General features: G+C 40.9%; 1 protein-coding gene across 1 annotated transcript in view; it reads left to right on the forward strand.

Annotated features, from left to right (window-relative positions):
* The window catches only part of MELK (maternal embryonic leucine zipper kinase), a 73,096-nt gene that overhangs the window by 18,173 nt on the left and 34,722 nt on the right, over window positions 1-20,201 (forward strand). The window contains exons 9-10 of the mRNA XM_027549669.1: window positions 18,201-18,269; window positions 19,802-19,900. Coding sequence (XP_027405470.1) covers window positions 18,201-18,269; window positions 19,802-19,900 — 168 coding nt within the window. The remainder of the gene's footprint in view (window positions 1-18,200; window positions 18,270-19,801; window positions 19,901-20,201) is intronic.

The raw sequence follows: 20,201 nt of genomic DNA on the forward strand, positions 1-20,201 counted from the left end.
GCTGATTATACTTATGTATTCAGTTTTTGAAAACTTATCAAGATATACCCTATGATAGATGTCCTTTTCTATATGTATATTATACTTCTTCAATAAGAAGCTTAACAAAACAAAAACAAATGGGAAAGTAAACATGTAAGCTGATTTTCCTGGTAAGAATTTTTATTTTGTATCCTGAAATGATGCCTTAGTAAGTTGCTGTGTTAAATCACATTTTTCTTTTGAGTTATGTTAAACCGAGAGAAGCCTTTTTTTTGAAGGTAAAATTGGCTTTAAGGTATAATACAACCACAATGAAGAGTGTTGTAAGTTTTGTTAAAATCGTATATGTTAGAGATAGTAGATCTGAGATTATGGGGCAGTGGAGGGTGACTACTTAAGGGTAAAGGGTTTCTTTTTGGGTTGATGAAAACATTATAGAAGTGGTGATGATTACACAACTTGGTGAATTATGAAGGACCACTGAAGTGTATACTTTAAAAGTGAATTTTATGTTATATGAACTATATTCAATTTAAAAAATAAGAAATCACATGGGAAGGAAAGTAGTAGAATTCTTTTTTAATGAGTTATATTCAAAGCACGCTAACAAAAGAAGACAGGTAAAGAGGAAGAGCACCACATTGTGTCCATAGCAAACCAAGGTCAGACCAGCAGAGCAGCTTCTCAGTGCAGCTGGAATTCCGTTCTGTTTAACAAATATTTCCTGATGGTCTTCTTTGAGATACTGAAAAGCATGAACAAAGATCTATGAAACTTGGTCATTTTCCCCCAGGGCCAGATTTCTTGCTGGAGACAGATATATGGCTATCTGAAAAGGGGAAAAGCATACATATACATGTATCCATTTTCCCTTCAAACCCCTTCCATCCAGGCTGCCATATAACATTGAGCAGAATTCCCTGTGCTGTACAGTAGGTCCTTGTTGGTTATCCATTTTAAATATAGCAGGGTGTACATGACCATCCCAAACTCCTTAACGTGTATATGTGGCTGAGTCCCTTCACCGTTCACCTGAAACTGTCACAACATTGTTAATTGGCTATACCCCAATGCAAAATAAAACACTCAAAAGAATAAAGTGAAAATAAAAAGGGGAAAGGGTGAGGGATGCCATTTTATAACAGGTATAAGTGAAGTTAATGCAGGAGTGGATGTGGGATTTGGGAGAACATCTTATAGGAAGTGAGGTTTGAGCTGGGCTTTGAAAGGTAAGAAGCACTTGAGAAAGGCATGTGGGAGAGAGCGTGTCTGGTGGACAGTATCAGCAAAGGCATAATGGGAGTGGCATGGGCAGAAATGATCACAAGTTTTCTGTGTCTGAACCGTTAGGTCTGTAACTCCCTTTTGTAGAGGGGCTGCCTACATCAGCTCCTGTTTCTGGGAAGTAGCACACAGGGTTGCAAGTGGCAGAGGCAGTTGGCTCATTGCCTGCTCTATAGAACAACCGAGGCTAAGGGCACAGAGTCCAGTCACAGAGTTATTTATTTGGCTTAATAGTTTTTCCTGTATCCCACCCTGGAAAACGCTTTAAAAATCAGTGCCAAAGCTACAAGAGTAGTTTTGGGAAGTGATGGAGTTGTAGTAGTTCCGGTTTCTTGAAGGCTAAGGAGCTCTGATTCTGCAGGGTTAAAGAGAAGTGGTGTTAGCAGTAGCTGCTGCTCATGTTTTGGGAAACTGTGAGCACGTGTGCTTCTCCCTGGAGAGGGGGATGGATGGGGCAGTGGGCTGGAGCCTGCCAGGGTAGCCAAGACAGCACGTGTTTCTCGCCATCCCTTCTCACGAAGCCTCCTCTAAACTTTGCAGGGTAGCAGTTACTGCCTTGTCTCTACTCGCAATGCTGCCTGGGACAGCAGTCCCTGGCCTCACAGAGCCACAGCGCCCTGGTTAACAGCAGGATACAAGGAGAACAGTGTTGAGATCCCTTTGTAGCTTCGGCTTTAGTTAACACACGTGGGAAGGCTTGGTCTTTGGGCAGCTCACGGACAATTTCCCAGTTATACTTTTGAAAAATATTTGGTTGACCTCTTGAGTTATTCCCATTTTTTGCTACTTTTTCTTTAAAGTAGCACTCTGTTTTTTGTTCCGAAAATAACTTTAGTATTATAAGCTGCTAATATGTTTTACCATACTCTTTTTAGGGGTTGGGGGTACTCCATGCTAAAGAAATAAACTGACAGACAAATTTCTCCAAACATGAAGAAAAATGGATCTGTTAGGTGTTAATAGCATGAAATCTTAAACCTTCTAGAATTTTAGAAAGCCAGTGTGGGGACACAGGGTCCTAGAGTTCTCCTCTCTGCTTCTTGTTTCATATTTATTTATTTATTTTACCCAAAATTCACATTTTATTTAGGTTGAAATAAACTATACAAAATTGATTTTCTTCACCAAAAATAACAGCAATATTTTCTTGTTTCATATTTAAATTTTCACTAAAACATCTCTCTCCCTGGCTGTGTCCACGTAATCACTCTCAGGGTGGGGGAAGCCTTAGCTGTGGACTTAGTGCACTGGTTTACAACCCTGGTAGCACAACAGCATCACTTGGGGTGCTTTAAAAAACATCAGGTCCAACCCCCAGAGAAGTTAAATCAGAATCCTATTGATATTTTAGAAATCTAGGATCTCTACTTTCTGCCTGTGGACTTCGGCAAATTACTCAGCCTCTCTGTATGTCAGCTTTTTCATCTGTAAAATAGGGGATAGTATTCACAGCACAGGGTTGTCAGGATTAAATGTGTTAGTTCATTTAGTGTAATGCTCAATAAATGTTAGCTATTATGACTGACATACATTTCTAAATTTGGTTTGCCAATATTTTGTCTAGGACTTAAAATTTGTTCAGGGATGAACAGGTAGTTTTCCTTTCTAGAACTCTTTTGGTTTTTTTGGCTTCAAGATTTTACTAGCCACATAAAGTTAATTGGGGACTATTCTTCCTTTTACTGTTTGTGTGTGTGTGTGTGAGTGTGGAGAGGCAGTTTAAGCTTGGAATTTTTGGGTGTTATGGAATATGCTTGAAAATCCGTGTCCAACAGTGACTTCTTTATGGGAAGATTTAAAAATAGTTAGATCCCTTTACTTTACTGAAAGCTCTCCAGTGGCTTCTTTCCCGTTTTACTCAAGCCAGAGTGTAAGCTGTAGGCATCATCCTAGGTGAACTTGCTTTCCATTATCTCAGCGTCCTCACTGCTTACTCATTAGGATGAAATTCTTAAATCTTAAACAGTTTCTGAACACCTGTCTGTGCCAGGCACTTTTCTAGATGCTTGGGATATGTCATTCGGTTCGGTTCAGTCGCTCAGTCATGTCTGACTCTTTGCGACCCCGTGAATCGCAGCACGCCAGGCCTCCCTGTCCATCACCAACTCCCGGAGTTCACCCAGACTCACGTCCGTCGAGTCAGTGATGCCACCCAGCCATCTCATCCTCTGTCGTCCCCTTTCCCTCTTGCCCCCAATCCCTCCCAGCATCAGAGTCTTTTCCAATGAATCAACTCTTCGCATGAGGTGGCCAAAGTACTGGAGTTTCAGCTTTAGCATCATTCCTTCCAAAGAAATCCCAGGGCTGATCTCCTTCAGAATGGACTGGTTGGATCTCCTTGCAGTCCAAGGGACTCTCAAGAGTCTTCTCCAACACCACAGTTCAAAAGCATCAATTCTTCGGCGCTCAGCCTTCGATATATCATTATATGTGAGTAAAACAGATGGAAGGTCCCTGCCCCCATGGAGTTTATATTACAGTGGCAGGGAAAAAAATACTGATAGTGGTAGAAAGAGATAATAGGTATAATAAATAAATTATATTAAAAGATGATCAAGTTCCCTGGTGGCTCAGACAGTAAAAGCATCTGCCTACAATGTGGGAGACCCAGGTTCAATCCCTGGAGCGAGACGATCCCCTGGAGAAGGAAATAGCAACCCACTCCAGTACTCTTGCCTGGAAAATCCCATGGATGGAGAAGCCTGGTAGGCTACAGTCCATGGAGTCACAAAGAGTCGGACACGAATAAGCCACTTCACTTTCCCTTTCATGTGCTTTAGAAAGAAGAAAAAATTGAGCAGGGTAAAGAGGAATCAGGAGAATAGATGGAGAGGTGTGAAGGGAAACAGAAGGGCTGGTTGCATTCAGTTCAGTTCAGTTGCTCAGTCGTGTCCGACTCTTTGTGACCCCATGAACCGCAGCACGCCAGGCCTCCCTGTCCATCACCAACTGCCAGAGTCTACCCAAACCCATATCCATTGAGTTGGTGATGCTGTCCAACCATCTCATCCTCTGTCATCCCCTTCTCCTCCTGCCCTCAATCTTTCCCAGCATCAGGGTCTTTTCAAATGAGTCAGCTCTTTGCATCAGGTGGCCAAAGTATTGGAGTTTCAGCTTCAACATCAGTCCTTCCAATGAACACCCAGGACTGATCTCCTTTAGGATGGACTGGTTGGATCTCCTTGCAGTCCCAGGGACTCTCAAGAGTCTTCTCTAACACCACAGTTCAAAAGAATCAATTCTTCTGCACTCACCTTTCTTTGTAGTCCAACTCTTACATCCATCCATGACTACTGGAAAAACCATAGCCTTGACTAGACGCACTGGTCATAACAAACACCCTCTTTCAACAACACAAGAGAAGACTCTATACCTGGACATCACCAGATGGTCAACACCGAAATCAGATTGATTATATTCTTTGCAGCCAAAGATGGAAAAGCTCTATACAGTCAGCAAAAACAAGACCAGAAGCTGACTGTGGCTCAGACCATGAACTCCTTATTGCCAAATTCAGACTTAAATTGAAGAAAGTAGGGAAAACCACTAGACTATTCAGGTATGACCTAAATCAAATCCCTTATGATTATACAGTGGAAGTGAGAAATAGATTTAAGGGCCTAGATCTGATAGATAGAGTGCCTGATGAACTATGGAATGAGGTTCGTGACATTGTACAGGAGACAGGGATCAAGACCATCCCCATGGAAAAGAAATGCAAAAAAGCAAAATGGCTGTCTGGGGAGGCCTTACAAATAGCTGTGAAAAGAAGAGAAGTGAAAAGCAAAGGAGAAAAAGAAAGATATAAACATCTGAATGCAGAGTTCCAAAGAATAGCAAGAGGAGATAAGAAAGCCTTCTTCAGCGATCAATGCAAAGAAATAGAGGAAAACAACAGAATGGGAAAGACTAGAGATATCTTCAAGAAAATCAGAGATACCAAGGGAACATTTCATGCAAAGATGGGCTCGATAAAGGACAGAAATGGTATGGACCTAACAGAAGCAGAAGATATTAAGAAGAGATGGCAAGAATACACAGAAGAACTGTACAAAAAAGATCTTCACGACCCAGATAATCACGATGGTGTGATCACTCACCTAGAGCCAGACATCCTGGAATGTGAAGTCAAGTGGGCCTTAGAAAGCATCACTACAAACAAAGCTAGTGGAGGTGATGGAATTCCAGTTGAGCTATTCCAAATCCTGAAAGATGATGCTGTGAAAGTGCTGCACTCAATATGCCAGCAAATTTGGAAGACTCAGCAGTGGCCACAGGACTGGAAAAGGTCAGTTTTCATTCCAATCCCAAAGAAAGGCAATGCCAAAGAATGCTCAAACTACTGCACAATTGCACTCATCTCACACGCTAGTCAAGTAATGCTCAAAATTCTCCAAGCCAGGCTTCAGCAATATGTGAACCATGAATTTCCTGATGTTCAAGCTGGTTTTAGAAAAGGCAGAGGAACCAGACATCAGATTGCCAACATCTGCTGGATCATGGAAAAAGCAAGAGAGTTCCAGAAAAACATCTATTTCTGCTTTGTTGACTATGCCAAAGCCTTTGACTGTGTGGATCACAATAAACTGTGGAAAATTCTGAAAGAGATGGGAATACCAGACCACCTGACCTGCCTCTTGAGAAATTTGTATGCAGGTCAGGAAGCAAGAGTTAGAACTGGACATGGAACAACAGACTGGTTCCAAATAGGAAAAGGAGTACGTCAAGGCTGTATATTGTCACCCTGTTTATTTAACTTATATGCAGAGTACATCATGAGAAATGCTGGACTGGAAGAAACACAAGCTAGAATCAAGATTGCCGAGAGAAATCTCAATAACTTCAGATATGCACATGACACCACCCTTATGGCAGAAAGTGAAGAGGAACTCAAAAGCCTCTTGATGAAAGTGAAAGTGGAGAGTGAAAAAGTTGGCTTAAAGCTCAACATTCAGAAAACGAAGATCATGGCATCCGGTCCCATCACTTCATGGGAAATAGATGGGGAAACAGTGGAAACAGTGTCAGACTTTATTTTTCTGGGCTCCAAAACACTGCAGATGGTGGCTGCAGCCATGAAATTAAAAGATGCTTACTCCTTGGAAGGAAAGTCAATGACCAACCTAGATAGCATATTCAAAAGCAGAGACATTACTTTGCCAACAAAGGTCCATCTAGTCAAGGCTATGGTTTTTCCTTTGGTCATGTATGGATGTGAGAGTTGGACTGTGAAGAAGGCTGAGCGCCAAAGAATTGATGCTTTTGAACTGTGGTGTTGGAGAAGAGTCTTGAGAGTCCCTTGGACTGCAAGGAGATCCAACCAGTCCATTCTGAAGGAGATCAGCCCTGGGATTTCTTTGGAAGGAATGATGCTAAAACTGAAACTCCAGTACTTTGGCCACCTCATGCGAAGAGTTGACTCATTGGAAAAGACTCTGATGCTGGGAGGGATTGGGGGCAAGAGGGAAAGGGGACGACAGAGGATGAGATGGCTGGGTGGCATCACTGACTCGACGGACGTGAGTCTGGGTGAACTCCGGGAGTTGGTGATGGACAGGGAGGCCTGGCATGCTGCAATTCATGGTGTCGCAAAGAGTCAGACACGACTGAGCGACTGATCTGATCTGATCTGATCTGACTACACAGACCTTTGATGACAAAGTAGTCTCTGGTTTTTAATATGCTGTCTAGGTTGGTCAGAACTTTCCTTCCAAAGAGTAAGCGTCTTTTAATTTCATGGCTGCAATTACCATCTGCAGTGATTTTGTAACCCCCAAAAATAAAGTCAGCCACTGTTTCCATTGTTTCCCCATCTATTTGCCATAAAGTGATGGGACCAGATGCCATGATCCTGGTTGCATTATTAAATATTAAATAAGGTAGTCAGAGGTGAGATTTAATCAAGGTTTGGTTAGAAGGAGGTGAGAATGTTAGTCAGGTGGTCATCAGGCAGAGAATATTTCAGTCGAGAAAGCAGAGCAAAGGCTAGTAGGTAGAAGGATGCCTGGGGAGTCAAGGGAGAGCAGAGGGCCCGTGCCACCTGAGTGGAGTAAAGTAGGAGAGCCACAGAAACGACGTCTCAGAGGCTCGGAGCTCCAACTGCCTTGGGCTCTGTAGCTTTCAAAGATTCTGGCTTTTTCTCTTAAGTGAGATAGGGAACCACCAGAGGGTTCTGAGCAGAAAACAGACATGGTCTTGTTCAGATTTTATCAAGACCACAGTGGCTACTGTGTGGAGATAGGCTATAAGGAGCAAAGAGGAGAGCCAGGGAGATGAGTGAGGGGAATGTGGTAGTGATTTTCAGACAAGATGGTAGCCATTGAGGTAGTGAGAAGTGGTTGGATTCTAGGTGTCTTTTTTTTTTTTTTTAGTTATTTTTAAATGAACACAGAGTAAAACAAAAATTTTATGTGTAACAATTCTACAGATTTTAACACAGAGAGATTCATGTAGCCACCTCCATAGTCAGGATATATGTTTAGACTAATCTGTTGTCTTTTGAAGGTATTGCTAGTGTAATTTGCTGATGGATGGGATGAGGGGAGTAACCTGAGCAACTAGAAAGTTGGAATTGCCATCAACTGAGATGGAGAAGATTCCTGGTAGAGCACGGATGATAAGGAGTTCAGTTTTGAGCATAACGAATGTGTCTATTTTGTCTAAATTTTTTAGTTTATTGGCATAATGTTGTTTATTTAACCCCTTACAAAGTGTATATCAGATTTTTATGTATTTTTTATAGATTATACTATATAAGGAGTCTTTTATTTTATCTCTTTATGCTACCCCTTTCCCAGTTTTGTCGTACAGATGGTAGCATACCACAAACACTGTTCTCTGTCTTATCTTCTAATGGTATGTGTTGGAAATCATACCATTTCATACCCAGTCAGAACTTTTCATAGAATTTTTTTTTCTTTTTAAAAATAATTTTAATTGGAGGCTAATTACTTTACAATATTGTGGTGGTTTTTGCCATACATTCACATGAATCAGCCATGGGTGTACATGTGTTTCCCATCCTGACCCACCCTCCCACCTCCCTCCCCATCCCATCTCTCAGAGTCATCCCAGTGCACCAGCCCTGAGCACCCTGTCTCATGCATTGAACCTGGGCTGGCGATCTATTTCACATATGATAATATACATGTTTCAATGCTATTCTCTCAAATCATCCCACCCTCGCTTTCTCCCACAGAGTCCAAAATTATGTTCTTTACATCTGTGTCTCTTTTGCTGTCTCTCATATAGGGTCATCATTACCATATTTCTAAATTCCATATATTCATAGAATTCACTTCATAGAATTTCAGTGTATTGTACTTTATCTAAACCAGCCTTAATTTATGTACCTTAATTTAAATTATGTACATTAATTTATCTGAAATATAAATTAAAAAAATTTTAAAGATAAATTATATACCTTAATTTATCTAAACAATCCTAGATTAATGGATATTTAAGTAGTTTCTAAGTAGTCATTTTGTACATTGTGCATATATCTATAAGAAAATTCCTTAGAGTTAGGGGTCAGTTGTTGTTCAGTTGCTCAGTCATGTCTCACTCTTTTGCGACCCCATGGACTACAGCATGCCAGGCTTCTCTGTCCTTTACCAACTCCCAAAGTTTGCTCAAACTCATGTCCGTTGAAGTCGGTGATGCCATCCAACCATCTCATCCTCTGTCATCCCCTTCTCCTCCTGCCCTCAATCTTTCCCAGCATCAGGGTCTTTTCCAGTGAGTCAGCTCTTTGCATCAGGTGGCCAGAGTACTGCAGTTTCAGCTTCAACATCAGTCCTTCCAATGAATATTCAGGGTTGATTTCCTTTAGGATTGACTGGTTTAATCTCCTTCAGTTCAAGGGACTCTTAAGAGTCTTCTCCAGCACCACAGTTCGAAGGTATCAACTCTTTGGTGCTAAGCCTTTTTTGTTGTCCAGCTCTCACATCCGTACATGACTACTGGAAAAACCATAGCTTTGACTATACAGACCTTTGTTGGCGAAGTAATGTCTCTGTTTTTTAATACTCTGTCTAGGTTTGTCGTTGCTTTTCTTCCAAGGAGCAGGCTGTTTTTAATTTCATAGGTGCAGTCCCCATCTACAGTGATTGTGGAGCCCAAGAAAATAAAAGTCCATCACTGTTTCCATCGTTTCCCCATCTATTTGCCATGAAGTGATGGGACCAGATGCCATGGTCTTAGTTTTTTTGAAGGTTGAGTTTTATTTTAAGCCAGTGTTTTTGCTCTCCTCTTTCACCTTCATCAAGAGGCTCTTCAGTTCCTCTTTGCTTTCTGTCATAAGTGTGTCATCTGCATATCTGAGGTTATTGAAATATCTCCCTGCAGTCTTGATTCCAACTTGTGCTTCATCCAGCCTGGCGTTTCACATGATGTAGTCTGCATATAAGTTAAATAAATAAAGTGACAATATACAGCCTTTACATACTCCTTTCCCAATTTTGAACCAGTCTGTTGTTCCATATCCAGTTCTAACTGTTGCTTCTTGACCTGCGTACAGGTTTTACAGGAGGCAGGTCAGGTGGTCTGATATTCCCATCTCTTTAAGAATTTTCAATAGTTTTTTGTGATCCACACAGTCAAAACTTGGATCTAACACCTACAAATTTAGTACTAACATACAAATTTCAATGTTCTCTACTTTTATTTATTTATTGAATGCACTAGTGGATTCTGGGTGAATCCTTTGGGAGAGAGGGCTTACTTTAAGATAACATAAAAGTGTTATATCCTAATAGTAGATGTTAGATCCAAGTTTTGATATTTGGGGTAAATCAAATATTTCTGCCATGCAATGAGTAGAAAATATCTAATTCTTGTTCAATAGAGATTTAGCCTTCCTAATTAATATTATTTACTAATATTAAATTAATATTTAAATTAATACTAATACTAATATTTAAATTAATATTATTTACTAATACTGTATATTCTTTGTTTCTCTTACTCTGAATTTCATTTTTTAGTTTTTCATGTATTTGCAAGTTGAAAATTGATTCAAATTAGGACTTTTATGCATTATTGTGGAATTTAATTTCACACATTATAGATTTTGAAATTTATTGTAATCTTGGCTCAGAACTATTGTTCCGAGTCACAGTGTAATACAGTCTGCTGGTTGAATCTAATTAAGGTGTCGTATCACTTGCATGCAGTATGTATCTTTGCCTAGAATGTTCTAAAATTCCTCAGTTGGGAATAGCACTTCCCTCAGTCCTTGGTTTGATTGAAAACCCAGCAGTATTTGACACACTGTATGTAACTCTTGTTTAAAAGGCAGACTTTGTTTAGCTTTTGTGTTTTTTGACTATTTTAACCAAAATGCTAAACTGCAGTTTCCAGCATGGTTACTAATAGACTGAGTGTTAATCTTATTAATGTCATCTCTGTTCATTCCCTATCACTGCATTCAAAGACAAGCATGACTGTACTCCAGGTCTGGGTACACAAACATTAAGGAAATATAACTAATTTAGTAAATGAAAGTTGAGTAGCTTGAAAGTAAAATTGCTTTCTAACAAGTATGGTTTATAATTTTAGGAAATGAGCAAGTTATCTCTTTATGAGATAATACTTTAGAATTACAGAGCTGACTCCAGGACTATTATGTGTTGGAGAGATCACCTGCCTTTCTTAGTACTGTATGGAAAATGAACGATTCCAAGCTCACCGATATTCCCAGGATTATCTTGCTTACTAGCACACAGATCTTTTTTCCTTCCTCCCAATTGGTTTCACCCTCTATTACCTGTTTCTTGCTCTCATTTGCAAGGTCAGCTCTTTAGTAAACAAGAATTCTCCAAAGACTGGATATAAACCAAGGTTAAGGGGCACAGGCTTGGTTGACACAGGGCCTTTTGTGGAGGTGCTCTTCCCTGGCGAAATTGTTCCTTTAAGGCCTTTGCTGTTTGACCATTTATAGATACATACTTTCAGTACTTAAAGATGGAACCTTTCTCCCTACTTCTAGGTATCCTTAGACTTTCCAGCACAGTACTGTACAATGAGTATTAAATCTTTCTTTACTATCTCTGCCCCTTTATTGCTCTGTCACAGTGTTTCTCAACTTTGGCACCACTGACATTTTGAACTGTATAATTCTTTGTAGTGGGGGACTGTCCTGTGCATTGTGGGGTGTTTAGCAGTATCCCTGGCCTTTACCCACTAGATGCCAGGAGCGGCCTCCAAATCATGACAATCAAAAATGTCTCCTGACACTGCCAGATGTCCCCTGGGGGACAAAATCACCCTCGGTTGAGAACCAGTGCCTTATAACATTGAATAAGTATTTGATTTCCCTGGCTGAGACACAGTTTCCTCACCTGTGTGATGTGGTTGGTAATCCCTGCCCACCGCACGGGGTAAAATATGTATACAAGTGCTTCGTGTGTTTTTGAGTCCTGTGTACAAATGAGTGGTTGGGGTAAGCCTGGCAGCAGAACTCAGCTCTGGACTCTATTTCAGTTAGAGGATGAAGCTGGGAATGTTAGGTCACGGTGCTGGGGCACCGGCTTCGTGCTTCCTTTGTTGATGGTGCTCTACAGAGCTGTTCTGTCCAAATAAGGAAAGTGGGTGGGTGATGTGAGCAGGACTTGACTAGCTGATTTGTTCTTACCAAGTAATCCTGAGATCCTGAGGCAGCTGTGATGGGGCAAAGCACTACTGAGAGGGCAAGTGCATCCTCAGAATGACTCTAGCCGTTTTTACTGTACTGAATATTTAGCACCCTGGCACATATGGCTTTGGCCGCCATGCCATCTTTGGTCTGCCCTATCTCTCGGCACTTTGTAGCCCTATCTCCCACTTATTTTTATTTCAGATTGAATAAACATTTATTGCCTCTTGTGCAAGCCACTTTGCCAAGTGCTTTCCCATACATCCTCTTTTATTCCTTTTAGTGGAATAATCCCACATACAGTAATGCCCTGTAAGTAGCATCACTGTACTTGTTTCACAGACAGTAACAGTAGTAATAGTAGTGAAGGCAGCCTTAATAGTACAAACTAGAAGGCAATGGCAACCCACTCCAGTACTCTTGCCTGGAAAATCCCATGGACGGAGGAGCCTGGTAGGCTGCAGTCCATGGGGTTGCTAAGAGTCGGACATGGCTGAGAGACTTCACTTTCACTTTTCACTTTCATGCATTGGAGAAGGAAATGGCAACCCACTCCAGTGTTCTTGCCTGGAGAATCCCAGGGACAGGGGAGTCTGGTGGGCTTCTGTCTATGGGGTCGCACAGAGTGGGACATGACTGAAGCAACTTAGCAGCAGCAGCAGCAGATACTGAGTTCTTAATTCTGTGCCTAACTCTGTGCTAAGTGCTTTTTATGTATTAAATCATTGACTGCTAGCAGCAGTTTATGGAGTTGATACTATTATTGTATTTCTTTTCCAGATGAGGAAACTGAGGCACAGCGAGGTTACATAGCCCATCCACACAGCTAGTAAGTGGTAGGTCCTACATTTGGATATAGACAGTTTGTCTCCAGAGCTTACTCTTAGGAAACAGGGTCAGAAAAATGACATAACTTGTACAGGTTCAAGGAGCAGATAAGACGCAGACTGGGATTCAAATACAGAGTATGACTGCAGGCTCTGCCTGTTTCCAGTGCACCAAGCACCATACATCTCATTCACTTGTCCTCCCTGCCTACCTGTGGGTAGTATTGCTTCTATAAGTACTAGCTTATAGCACAGCACAGGGGATCTATTAAAAGAGACTTCATGAATTCAAGTTAGGTTGATCAAAGGGATGAGAAATAAGAGGCAAAGGGAAACTTGGAATCAGCCTGGTGGCTCTTGTTATTCAGTTCTTTGGTCTGAAAATTAATTTTTATATCTGATTTCTGTAGAATTCTGCTATTTTTAGTTAAGAGTACTTGTGTTTTGGATGGTAGTTTTGGGATTAAATGGCATAACATTTATAGTTCTGGTTAGGAACTGTTATTTGTGTGTTGGAACAGGCCAGAAAGTGCTGGAATCTGGAACCAGAATTGTCCTTGGGTGGGTAGGTGATGATAGGAGAGAGGTAATGCAAGTAAGTTAAACCCTTAGAGATGGTCTGTTAGTTTTCTACAGTTGTCACAAAGTACTACAAGATGGTGGCTTAAAATGGCAGATATTTATTCTTTCAGTTCTGGAGACTAGAAGTCTAAAACCAAGGTGTCAGCAGGCCACGGTCTCTCTGAAGGATCTGGAGAAACTCCTCTTTTGCCTCTCGCTGGCTTCTTGTGTTTGCCTGCAATCCTTGGCAGTCCTTGGTTTACAGGCGTGTCACTCCAGTCTCTGCCTCTGTTTTCATGCGGCCTTCTCTCCTGTGTGTTTGTGTCTCTGCATGTAAGTGCCCCCTTCTTATAAGAATACCCCCCAGTTATTTTGGATTTAGGGCCCAGCCTAACCCAGTACATCTTAACTTGATTACTTGTGCAAAAGCCCCTCTTTCCAAATAAGGGTGCGTTCACAGGTTTCAGGTGGACCTAAGTTTTGGGGGGACACTGTTCAACCCTGTGCAGTTGGTATCCAGAGAGTAAGCAGTAGATGGCTCTGCATCCAGTCAGCATGAGCAGAGACCCTCTGGAGTACATGGAGGTTCTGACCTGTGAGCAAGACAAAGGACGCTTGAGGCTGTGCAGGTTGTGATTGGAGACTCAGATCATGACTCTGATCAGTGTAAGTAGATGGTAGAGTCCTAACCCCAGGCTGTCTCTGTTTTCTATGGGACCCTGGTAAGAGCAAGCTATGGTATTTAAGCTACCAGGCAAACGATCAGTTTGCCAAGAAAGAGAATGTGTCAGGTACCCAGGGTTTGGATCATGAGAGACATCTGGATGCAGGAATAAGGAAAAGCTGAGATAAGAGAGTGGGGCCAGCCAAGTCACGGCCTGTCCTGCTTGTGACTTGATGCTGAGTCCCAGCAAGGTGGTTGAAGCATCTAAAAATCCCCCCTTCCCAGGGATAAGCCCGAGCCTAGGCAGCACTGAGCCTTCAGTGCTTGGTGAATGAAGGGTGGTAAGGAAAAATGAATTAGAGGCTTCTCATTACAGTTCAGAAACAAACTGTCAGCACTGACATTGGCATGTGTTTAGGTGCCCTGGCAAGGCATAATAGGCATGGGATCTCCGGGTAGTAGTGAGTGCTTTAGATAAAGGAGAATGAAAAATTTAATAACATTAAATGTCATTTGTAAAATGAAAGCTCATGCCCTTCCTAGGAAACACTTTGTAGGTCAACCTGTCTGCTCTCATCAGAGAGGCTGAGTAAGAGGTTGAGTTGCTTTAACATTAGCACCTTTTCTTTTTAAATAAATTGCTTGATAACATTTCTTTGAAACTTTGACTGTTTCTTTAACATAATCAAAGTCCGGCCTGTCATGTAGGTCTCAGATTCTGAGTGATCTGTACTGTCCATTTCTCCCCTCACCTTTAAGCTGGACTGGTTCCTGTGACAGAGAATGCAGTGCTGCTGCTAGTTGATGGCTTCTCCACCTGCCTGCCTCTACGGTTCCAGCTTGGTTCAGTTATTGCTGGGTGTGTGTGTGCGCGCATGTGCATGTACGTACATGCATACGCGTGTGTGCGCTTGCCCTTGTCCGGGGAGTTTGTAATTTCCTTGGTTCTGTCTCACCGCAGCAAAAATTTGAAGCAACGGAGGGACCAGTGTTACAGCTCAGTTTTATTTGGCAAGCAAAGGAAAATACATCCTCGAGGCATGAGGGCTGCTGCTGCTGCTAAGTTGCTTCAGTCGTGTCCCACTTTGTGCGACCCCATAGACGGCAGCCCACCAGGCTCCCCCGTCCTTGGGATTCTCCAGGCAAGAACACTGGAGTGGGTTGCCATTGCCTTCTCCAATGCATGAAAGTGAAAAGTGAAAGTGAAGTCGTTCAGTCGTGTTCGACTCTCAGCGACCCCATGGACTGCAGCCCACCAGGCTCCTCCATCCATGGGATTTTCCAGGCATGAGGGTGGGCCGACCCAAAAGATGCGAAGAGAAGAGAGGCCAGCACGGCTCAATTTTGGCTCCTCTTTTTCAATGTTTTTTCTCCTCCCCCTGAGCCTGCCCTGTGTAAATTGGGCTAGCCTGGAGGGCTGTTTGTTTCTCCCGTCCTTGGACCTTCCTTTGTTCTATTTTCCCGGGCTTTTCCCTTTGTCCTTTAGCCACCACCATTCTGGACTACTTTTTCCTATTCTAACTACCTAACACCCTCATCTCCCTGGACCTGTAATAGATTTCTAATTCAGGATCCTTATTCAGGTAATTTTGTCTTTGGTTAGTTTTGGGGACCCTCTGGATTCTCTCAGACCATGTTCCTTAGTCCCCATAGTTATCACAAACAATTGTGTGATGAATATTACTATTCATAACAGTAATAACTTGTTTATGCCAAATTATTTGCTTAGGATAAATTGCTAGGAGTGTAATTGCTGGATCAAAGATATTTGATCTTGAATGCTTTTTATACATATTTCCACAGTACTCTTCAGAAATGTTTATACTCATTGTATATATAAGTGCTCTTGCCCCTGAACTCTAACATTGGATAATTTTTTTTGAAGTTTATCCATTTAGATCATATTTTTGTTTAAATTAATTACTTTTTTATTACTAGATTAGTTGAACATGTTATCGTGTTTATTGACCATTTAAAAACTCTTGTTTTTGGAATTATGAATATTCTTTGTCCATTTTCTTTTGGAATATATGCTTTTATCCTATTTCTTCATTTATTCAACAAATATTAATTGAGTACCTTTTATGTTAGGGCCAGACAATGTTCTAGGTAAACAGTACAGACAAAATCCCTGTGATTTTTTAAAGAGTTTATATTCTAATGTAAATAGAATACATTAGAATATTTTCTAATGTATAAACAAATATGTAGTATGACATATTTATAAACAAATAAATGTGTGTTTATAAACAAACATGTAGTATGACATATTTAAACAATGAATATGCTGGGTGTGTGTGTGTGCACACAAAATAAATAAATATGTAGTATGACATATAAACAAATAAATATGTAGAAAATAAACAAATATGTAGTATGACAAGTGGAGATAAGGACTGTACAGAAGGTGCCTTGAAAGGGTGGTGGAGATGATGGTGCATGAGGATGCTATTTATAAGGGTGGTTTGGGGAGACCTCGTTGGTAACACTGGTATTTAAGGGGAGACCTGAAGAAGGTTAAGGTACAAGCTCTGCTGATATTGAGGAAAGCATAATAGTGGCGGGAACAAAGTGTGCAAAGGACCTAAGGCAGGCCTGTGTTTGACCTGTGGCATGATCATAGTTTGGTGAGTGAGGGAGAGAGTGAGGAGGTGAATTTGAGAGGTAGCAAGGAGTTGGGCCTGGAGCCAGAGTAAGGAATTTGGATTTCATTCTGAGTGAGATAGAGAGCCTTTGAAGAGTTTTGGATAGTGAAGTGACATGACCTGACCAAATGTTTTGAAAGAACATTGGTGCTGATAAGTAGAAACTAGACTGTGGGGAGCAGTGAAGGGCTCTGGAATACTAGCTGGGAGCCTCTTGCAGTATATCAGATGAAAGAGCCTGGAGGTGTGGGGCAGGTAGTCAGGGGTTTCTGGATAAACAGAGAACCGGTAGATTTGCTGATGGTTTGGATGTGAAGTGTGAAGGAAAGAGGTGTTAAAGATGGTCCAAGGTTTCTTCTTGTTTTTGTAAAATATTTGTTTATTTATTTGGCTGTGCTGGGTCTTAGCTGCCACACTCAGGATCTTTGATCTTCACTGTGGCATTGAAGTTCTTTAGTTGCAGCCAGCAGGATCTTTAGTAGTGGCGTGCAAACTCTTAATTGCAGCCTGTGGGATCTAGTTCCCTGATGGGGATTGAACCCAGGCCTCTTGCATTGGGAGTGTGAAGTCTTAGCCACTGGACCCCCAAGGAAGCCCATGATCCAAGGTTTCTGACCTGAGGAGTTGCCATTTGCTGTGAAGGGGAAATGTTGGAAGAAGAGGATTGGTGGTGATCTGTGAGAGCTCTTTACATGATAAAGTAGATTAGTCTTTTGTCATTTAGGTGGAAAGGCTTTTCCCCTACTCAATTTGTTGTTAATTAACTTTGTTAGTTGTGTTTTGCTGTACAGAAATGTCAGCTTTTAATTTTGTCATCTGTTAATCTTTATAGTTTTTGGTATTGCTGTCATGTCTAGACAGGTTGTAAAAACGAATCACCGATGCTTTCAGTATTCTCATGGTTTTGTATTTGCATTTAACTCTTTAATCTGGGTGGAATTAATTTTGATGTATATTGTGAATTACAGTTCAATCTTAATTTTCTCATGCAATTAACCTGTTGTCCTAGCATCATTAAACAGTTTGTTCTCTGCTAAGAGAGATGATTCTGTCATTTCCTTTGAATTGGGAAAGGGGGCGTGTGTGACAGACTGTGTGAAGAGGTCCTGTTCTACATGTGTTAGTCTTTAGCAAGCCCCAGTCTTGTTTTGGTTGATGACTTAGTGACTGTAATGTCTAACAGGTTATAAACATTTGCCTCCTGAGTCTCTTCCATTCCTTAAAGGGGTGGCTTTATGCAGTGGCAGTTCTTCAGTGATAGTGAATTCTGCCTCGTAGATGATATGTGACCTGTTTGTAGCCACAGCCTGTGTCCAATTACCAAATATGCTTTTCTGTGACCTAATTTTGTCAACTGACAATTCTTCTGGGATTATAAACTAAAATTTGCTTTAGCAATATGAACATTGACTACAGTGTATACTTCTGGCCACTAATAATACTGTAGATTCCAAAGGCCTGTAAGATATATGTTTGCCATGTCTTAAAGTTGGGTGAAGTCTTCAAGCTTGGAAGTAAATCTCTAGCATGTTGTTAACTGTAGAAATTTTTGTTAAGGCTGATTGAACCTAAGTCTCTTTAATGCTTTTCTTGTTTTTTTGTAGAAAGGGCAATATGACGTTCCAAAGTGGCTGTCTCCCAGTAGCGTTCTACTTCTTCAGCAAATGCTACAGGTAATCTTTGTTATTTATTTTTAAATAATAGAAGTCTATTGCAGCTATTTGATTTTAAGATGTCTGTGGTGCTACTACATTTATACATCACCTTTAAAAAATTCTATTCATTATATCTATTCTGCAGATATTCTCTACTAGTGCTTTCTTTGCAAATGCAATTTTTTTTTTTTTTTTTTTTGGCCATACCACGTGGCATGTGGGATCTTCCCTGATTAGGGATCGAACCCCCATCCCCTGTAGTAGAAGTGTGGAGTTTTAACCTCTGCACCTCCAGGGAAGACCTGTATTTTTTTTTTAAAGACAGCTAATATATGTCTTTGGTGATTTGGTTTTTCTTCCCTTTTCTTGAGAATTGTCAGTTTAATCAGCTCTTGCTCCACTGTTTTCTGAGTTCTTGCTCCCATTCTTTGTATGCTAGATATATAGTGGATATGGAATAAATGCTTGAATGAGCTGATGTACAACTGAGTGGGCCCTTGATTTAGTGCTGTGGTTCACAAACTTTAGCATGTACCAGAATTGCCAGATGGGCTTATTAAAACCCAGATTACTGGGCTTTAAATGGAAAGTGTCTGATTCTATAGATCTGGGGTAGGACTAAGAGTTTGCATTTCTAACAAGCTCCCAGATGACACTGATGCTGCTGGTCTGGGGGGCCACATTTAAGAATCACTGATTTGGTGTAATGACCTCAGAAGGTGAAAGATAGGAGTGCTGAAGGCTAGTTATCCTCCCTCCCGATCAGTAGGCATGCCACCTAACCTGGTTCTGACCTGAAAATGGGGATTCTGAGCTTGGCCTCACGGCTACATAGTGTTATGTGGATAAAATGAGATTAATAGGAAACACTTTGAAAATATGAGTACCTTATTAGTGCAGTATGTTTTTCATTATTATGTATTTCAGTTTTCCATCTATTAAGCCATCTCTACTTTTTATTCAAAATTTACTTCAAGCTCACCCACCTTGATTAAGTAGGCCAGACCACCAAATCTCCATAATGAGATTGAAAACACCTCATCCTTTCTTCTAAACTCCCCAAAACTTAATCTGTGTTGATTAATTTTCCTTTCCTCACATTTGAAAATTACAAATGGAAAAGAAAGGTATGCTTTTCAACTTGTTCTATGTGATTGTAAGCTCACCGGAGGTAGAGATTGCATATTCAGTGTGAATGCCCTGCATTGTGGCTGCTTGAATATTAAATTGGTGAATATTTCCTGTGAATAGGTTTTCCAGCAAAAGACTATTACATAGATTGACTGAACTTCATGAATAATGTCCATACCAATGAAGTTCATGTTTGTTAAACATTTATCTTCTAAGCCGTGTTGGTTGCTATAGTTCTCTTGCTTCTATTCCCTTTTTAAAAGAATTTATTCCAAGGCCATTTTAAGGTCTTTGACAGCATTTTTGTGATGATAAAAGTTTACATCTGTTCTGATGAATTTTCAGTTCTCAGGAGAAAAAGGTGTTCTATGCTCTCTATTTGAAATGTTAATCTCCAGCTACCTCTCAATGGCCACTAGGTGGACCCAAAGAAACGGATTGCTATGAGAAATCTCTTGAACCACCCCTGGATCATGCACGATTACAACTGTCCTGTTGAGTGGCAAAGCAATGCTCCTGTAAGTAGAATTAAAAAACAAACAAATAAAAAACTTTGTGTGGATTTAGGATGTACAGTGATGTGTTCTAAGTATAAAAGAAAATATATTTTGTAGACTTATTCGTCAGATTGCTGTTTGGGAGACTGTAACTGAACTATACATTCACCTGTTAATCTCTTGGACAGTGATGCCTAACCAGGCCAGCACATGAGAATCACAAGGACCTTAAAAAGTGCCTGTGCCCCCTCCCACAACGATTAGTAGATATTTAAAAAAACTCCCAGGTGTCTCTCACATAGTCAGGATTGTGAACAGTGCT

This window comes from Bos indicus x Bos taurus, chromosome 8 (assembly GCF_003369695.1).
Source record: "Bos indicus x Bos taurus breed Angus x Brahman F1 hybrid chromosome 8, Bos_hybrid_MaternalHap_v2.0, whole genome shotgun sequence".
Classification (NCBI taxonomy): Eukaryota; Metazoa; Chordata; class Mammalia; order Artiodactyla; family Bovidae; genus Bos; species Bos indicus x Bos taurus.